Source organism: Salvelinus fontinalis, chromosome 28 (genome assembly GCF_029448725.1).
Source record: "Salvelinus fontinalis isolate EN_2023a chromosome 28, ASM2944872v1, whole genome shotgun sequence".
NCBI classification, from domain to species: Eukaryota; Metazoa; Chordata; class Actinopteri; order Salmoniformes; family Salmonidae; genus Salvelinus; species Salvelinus fontinalis.
In genome coordinates, this window is record NC_074692.1 from 13,083,098 (window position 1) to 13,090,004 (window position 6,907).

Here is a 6,907-nt window from a genome sequence, read left to right on the forward strand (position 1 = left end):
ATAATATGGACTTGGTCTTTTACCAAATAGGGCTATCATCTGTATACCCCCCTACCTTGTCACAACACAACTGATTGGCTCAAACACATTAAGAAGGAAATAAATTCCAGAAATGTACTTTTAACAAGGCACACCTGTTAATTGAAATGCATTCCAGGTGACTACCTCATGAAGCTGGTTGAGAGAATGCCAAGAGTGTGCAAAGCTGTCATCAAGGCAAAGGGTGGCTACTTAGAAGAATCTCAAATCTCAAATATATTTTGATTTGTTTAACACTTTTTTGGTTATTACATGATTCCATACATGTTATTTATTAGTTTTAAAGTCTTCACTATTATTCTTCAATGTAGAGAATAGTAGAAATAAATAAAAACCCTTGAATGAGTAGGTGTTCTAAAACTTTTGACCGGTAGTCTATATATACAGTATATATATATATATATATATATATATATATATATATATATATATATATATATATATATATATATATATATAAAGTGGTTGTTTTGTCTTGTATGAAATACCGCCAGTGTTAATTGGTTTATTTTGGAGAAAGTGGCGCATTTAAGTTGATCATGGTGTGATATGGAAGTAATTTTCTGTCGCTTGTGAGCAAACTTGTCCAACAAAAATATGGAATATATTTGTTGTCTTAATGGGGAAGCTGTTACAGGCTTTGGTTTTTCCATTTATATTTTGAGGTTGGACGTTGGCACGTGGGGCGCAATGATTTACAATAAAACGATCCTTTATCTGCTCACCCCTGTCTTTATTTTGCTCCACTTTTTGGTTTGGTGTGAGTTTTTCTTTTGTTTGCCTCTTCTTGGGTAAATTTTGTGGGCGCTCATGGTGGGTGTCTTTTAGGTCTCAGTACTTGTTGCTAGTCAACTTTCTCTCAGCCTCACAGCAAAATGTGTAGAATAGCAGGAAATTTGCTTTAAAACTGCATCATTTTAGGTCGGTGCCCCGGGGCCCCGAATGCAGTAGTCCGACCCTTGTCCCTGCTGTTTTCAGCCTCGAGCTCCATCCACAGCTGCAGTAGACAGCAGCACCACTGGTATATTAACCATGGTCTTCCACCAGAGGAACAATCTGAGGCCCTGCAGCAGGCTAGTTGATTGTGGTTTTGCGCTTGTCCTTCACACTGCAAACATCCACTGTGAACAAATGTATTGAAAGCCAAAACAAAGAGCCGAGGCCACGGTTTCCCATTCCAGCGTTCATTTAAATGGTGGTTGTGCATCAATATCACATAGCCTCTCACCAGGGCCCTATATGAAGACAGCCACAGCTGCAGGAGCCTATCACAGTTTTTAGAAGGTGGAGGAGGGGGGTCAGGGGTGGGTGTCCAGGATGCTGTCCGTCAGCACCTGTTGTGACAGTTTTATCCCAGCTGAGGGGGAAGGTAACACGGAGAACGGCACAATGAGGAGCGATAAACGTCAGGCACAGGCCCAGCGCCATGGTAATGGCTGACAAACGGTTGGCTGGCTCCTCTCTCTCTCTCTCAGCCACCCAGTCTGAGACACATGTGCAGCTCTATCTATCAAAGGACACGACGACAAGGACAGCAAAAATCACCCACAGCACTTTCTTAGGCATTTAGGCAAGTGTGACAGGCAGCCATGCTAAGATACTGCCTCGTCACATTCACACCAGCTAACATGATTTCACCGTGGCTATCAATAGAAGACCATTGACTTTGAATCCAACAATTCATTTCACTTCAAAGTAACATTTGTTTTGTTGTGCCAATCCTCATAAGCTACACAGTATATAGGATAGCAAGAATGTTTTGCTCATGCTGAGTGAATTGATATTCTATGAAAAAAAGAAATGCACCAGCTAGTAAAACTCAATGAGATATCCTCCCCTTTCTCTCTCTGACACGGTGTCATATTCTATGCCCTGTTAATATAGAAGTCTGGCCATTGGGACATAGAAGGTTCATCAATTAATGAATCACTATGATACATTAATTGTTCAGGTGAATGAGCCTGCGAGGCTAATTGAGGTGTCAAAGGATTCTCTATAGGTCAGACGGAACAGCTTCTGAGAACTCACCCACACGCATGCATCCTCTCCCGCAACACACTGTGGCAGCATTTACATCTAAAACTCAGACAGGAACGCTTTGATAACCTTAGGCAAAAACACTCTCATATCTGAGAAGCAAACGTGTCCAAGAAACAGAAGCAACACAGGCAGGCAAATTAACACCTTAGTGGGATACATGTGTAAGTTCAATGACCAAACAACCTATAGGGGGATCAGAAGCCTAGTATGTTTCTGTTGATTCTTGCTGGGATTGTGACCTTTGGCCCCAAGTTTTCTGAGCCAAATAATAATAATAATATAGAACAGTCTCTATTCGTTGGGGCATTGACTCTACAAGGTGTCGAAAGAGTTCCACAGGGATGCTGGCCCATATTGACTCCAATGCTTCCCACAGCTGTACCAAGTTGGCTGGATGTCCTTTGGGTGGTGGACCATTCTTGATACACATGGGAAACTGGTGTGCATGAAAAACCCAGCGGCGTTGCAGTTCTTGACACAGTTCTACCACACCCCATTCAAAGGCACTTACATTTTTTCTTGCACATTCATCATTTGAATGGCCCACATACACAATCCATGTCTCAATTGTCTCAAGGCTTAAAAATCCTTATTTAACCTGTCTCCTCCCCTTCATCTACACTGATTGAAGTTGATTTAACAAGTGACATCAATAAGGGATTCACCTGGTCAGTATATGTCATGGAAAGTGCAGGTGTTCATAATGTTTTGTACACTCAGTGTATGTGATCGTATACAAATGAAAGCAATGTTTAAATGATCATGTTTTAGTCAAATATTATATCTGTTTGGGTTTCTTGCGGTCAATTTGCTGTCTACAAATGATTTGTAATTATGTTCTGGCCCCTTGACCATCCACTCAAGAAAATAAATCGGCCTGCGGCTGAAACTAGTTGATGATCACTGATCTATAGGATATCTCTATACTGTATTTCTAAGAGTATCTCTATTTACTAGATGAGTCAATGCCGCTTTCCAATCATGAATGATTGATAGGTTTGTACCTCAGAGTGGCAGCACTGTGAGTACTGGTAAGAGGCAAGAAGATGAAGCATGAAAATACAACATCAAAACCAAACGTGAAAACTAATTATCTTTCACATTGTTATTTTCTGACAGAAAATATCATTTTTCTGTTTAATGGCGCTGGAGAGAGTGAGGATTACAGCAGTCGATCACTTGAAATGCTTGGCTGCCTCATTCACGGTGACCTTTGGCAAGGTCATGACATTAAAGCAGAAAGATGAGGTAATGATTAATGTGGTTATTAAACTTCTTTTTCATCTGATGAGCATTAATGGTCCTCGGAGTGCTTCATCTTCTGTTGTAGCAACAATACCCACCTCAACCTGTGGTTCAGATAGGTCCCAGTACATTTGGATCTCTCGCCTGACTTCCCCAAGGAGTTAAATTCAATTTGTTGTACGCAGTGGCAACCTGTAATTTTTTTGAGCCCCACAATATTTTTCTTTGATGACAAAATTTTCCAACGAAGGACAACAAGGTGAGTCCGAAAATGTATTTTATGCTGCTGCATAAATGATGTAATATGCCAGGGAGATATGGTCAGCCATATCAGCTACAGTATGTCTTTTTAAAAGGCAGTAAACGAGGCTGAATGAACTGTTTCACTGCCGGACAAGGCTCTGCTGATAGCCAGATGTAGCAGTGGTAAGGATTCCCTCCATGGTGCTGAAAAGAAAGCTCTGCTGTTGGGACAGCTTTATGTAGGCCCTAACAGTTTGTGAGCACCGTTTGGCCCCGTTATAATGCAGTTAATGTATTGTTTAGTGTTGTGTAGTGACTTTGCTGGCATGCATCTAAAACATTTTGGGGGGGAGTTTGCCCCACCAAGATGCTAATATCGCCAATGGTTGTACGGCAAATACAGAAATAGATGCACATCCTTCAAGGGTGGTTTCCATATTAACTTGTTGAGCTAGGTTGCAAAGAAAATGTACACCATAATGGAGGGGTCTATTGGCTAAGAATGAACATCTGAATAATATGTACAGCATGCTGTGGCATGAACTGCACTTTTTAAATTGTTCATCTATTCTACCATTGAAGTTCATAATGGGGAAATACAGTTACTGTATATAAGTGTCTGTGACCCCACAGGCATCACATGGTAATGATGATGAACGACAGGTGTTTTGACTGGTTCTTACCTGTGTCCTGTCTAAACTGGTGCATGGACTGCAGGTCGATGATGTAAGAGGCCAGTTGGGCATCCACCTGTCCAAGGACCACAGTCCCCCGCACGTCCCCCTTCAGTACGTTCTCTATGTGGTGGCACGTTGCCGCACTGTAGGGCCGCCAGCGCCCATGTTCGTTCAGCCACTCCCACACCACCACCCGGGCCAGGTTCTGAGGAGGGTACCCCAGCCCGTTGACCGACACCAGCACCCCAGAGCCTGGGCGTGCCATTGTTCCACTATGGCAACCGTGGTTCAGCTGCTGCTACTACGGTACAAGAAGACAACTGCTACCCAGCAGGCCACCAGAGATGCCCAAGCATTTGTTCTTCTTTTTTAAAACAACAATTACAACTTTAATGTCAGCAATCACTCTGATAGTCCTTGGTCAAATGGTGGTGTTTCCAGGGCACAGGTCCAGTGGAGTCATCTGGTTCACTTAGAAGAAACTCACTGTCATCCTGAAGGTGTTTTTTTCACTGCAGTTTCTTTAACCAGCCTCTTTTTGAAATGCCAAAAGCAGCTAAGCTCCCTCCTCTTATGGCTTGATGTGTTTGAAGTGGCAGATGATGTTGATGTTGATGAGCTTTGCAGAAGTATACAACCGGAGCAGTCTCAGAAAACCCAAGCAGATGAACATGGGATATACACTCTAAATCAGACAGGAGACAGGAAAGAATGTGACATAAAAACAGATAGAGAATGCACATTGGTAGGATTTGTCCTGAGCTGACTTAGAAACGAAATCTCACCATGTCTTAACTAAAAGGAAAAATGCCAACAAAAACATTATGATTTAAATAGATTCAAAAGATACCATCAATACTTCACAGTGTTATTACTCCATAATAAGCATGCAGGTCCAGGATTCTATACTTTGCATAGTTATTTCTAGGTAGTATGGTGACACAATGTATATGTTAGCACATCAACAGCAATGTAAGGATGATTTGAGTCTTTATCTTTTCATCTTGGAATATATTTACACATCTTATTTATTCATTATTTACAATCATGTGCACGATATTCCTCAACGGTATTCTACAATAGTATCGAGGTCTCTTTTTTCGATACAGGGTTCGCATTCTTATTCAGATTTTAAGTGTTTATGTGCTGAATATAATTATAGCTTCATCCAACACATACTAGGCTACCGAGATCTTAATTATACATAAAACAAAATATATATATTAAGTATAGCTACGTCCAAGCACAATTTTGTCTGGACTCGATAAACCATTGTAATAATAATCGAGGTTTTGTTCTAATCCCGTCGAGTTTGCAATGATTGCCTATTTTGGTCGGCAGACAGACCTGTGGGTTGTGATCGAGGCGAATGTTGCCTATTGCAAATTCAAGCAAAAATAAACACAGGCGCAAATCAAATCAAAGGTTGTGATTTGTATAACGCAGGAATACTTACAAAAAGGGTATTCGATTCTTCAGGACAGTAGCGTTAGTACAGGACAGTAGCTGTAGTGTGATATGTCCTCCCTTAAAATTACAAATGAAAATATATTTCAGATGATGAATTGCCTCACAATCAAGCAGTGTCGGGTGTTATTTCCAATTATTTGCATTTTTCCGTTCTATGCATCTCAGTTTATCCGAACTCCGACAGCCTGCTATGGATAAACAATACAACGCATGCCCCAATTACAATCACCCGAACGTTTGAGGTGCGGAGCCATTATTGCTATAGGACTGGTCTGGTGGTTTCCCCCTTAGATGTATTAAATTAATTCGCTCATATACTGAACATGCAAAAGTGGTCGAAAATTACGCACAACGGTCCACGAGCACCTGTGATGCTGACCAAGAAAATCTATACTATTACCTTGGCCGCGTGCGTAATCGCGTTGCGTTGTGGAAAAATGACAGGAAGATGTTGCATCGCTGAAGTGAGAATGAGACGACGGTGAACAGTCTGTTCTAAAAACAGCAAAATATTGCTCATGTAAATTAACGAAATCAACTATATTATTTACTCATCAAATAAATAAATAAATAAATGCATGTAATAGGTCATATTCAACGCTTTGATCTGAACGCTTCCATTGAATTTTCTTAGCGTACATTCGGTAGAGCCAAACCGAGTCCGGGAGAAAAGCCTCACAGCGCTGGACTGTTGCTCCACAACTTTAAGATAAAATAGTACGCTATAGAGATAAGCCTAACCGAAAGCACCACTTTCGCGGCAGAGGATTTTTCTACACATTACTTTTGTTAGGAATTTGACTTTATCATAGCGAACTTGATGATATGTTCGCCACGTTGGTGGCAGCGGTGGGATTATCTCTGGTTTCCCATGTTTGCACCTTTAACTGCGTGCGCTCTCTCTCCATCTCTCTCTGTCCCGAATAGTGTAACGTGCTACTGTCTCTGCCAAGAGGTCTGGATCTGTAGGCCTAAATGTCAGGAGGTAGTGTACTTGCTCTGTAACCCTATGGTTACATGGTTCAAGCCCTTATCCTCAATCTCTAGGCCTTTGTTCTCTATCCTATGCTTCATTTGGTATTTTAAAATACATGTTTGGTTTTGCCAGTCTGTACTGATAGTATAGTGACATCTTGTGTCTAGATATGGAAATGTAGGCTAGAGGTAAACACTTCCACGAGTCATTAAATTGG

At 41.2% G+C, this 6,907-nt stretch overlaps 1 protein-coding gene across 4 annotated transcripts in view; it reads right to left on the reverse strand.

Annotated features, from left to right (window-relative positions):
- LOC129826210 (E3 ubiquitin-protein ligase DTX1-like) overlaps nucleotides 1–6,742 on the reverse strand; it is a 58,310-nt gene extending 51,568 nt beyond the window's left edge. Inside the window, exons 1-3 of one of the 4 annotated variants that reach the window (XM_055886670.1) lie at nucleotides 6,115–6,742; nucleotides 5,701–5,771; nucleotides 4,251–4,929 (exon numbers count right to left, since the gene is read on the reverse strand). In XM_055886670.1, coding sequence (XP_055742645.1) covers nucleotides 4,251–4,509 — 259 coding nt within the window. In that variant the 5' untranslated portion in view covers nucleotides 4,510–4,929; nucleotides 5,701–5,771; nucleotides 6,115–6,742. The other 3 variants (XM_055886667.1, XM_055886668.1, XM_055886669.1) reach the window with 3 other exon arrangements.
- Nucleotides 6,743–6,907: the final 165 nt, after the last annotated feature.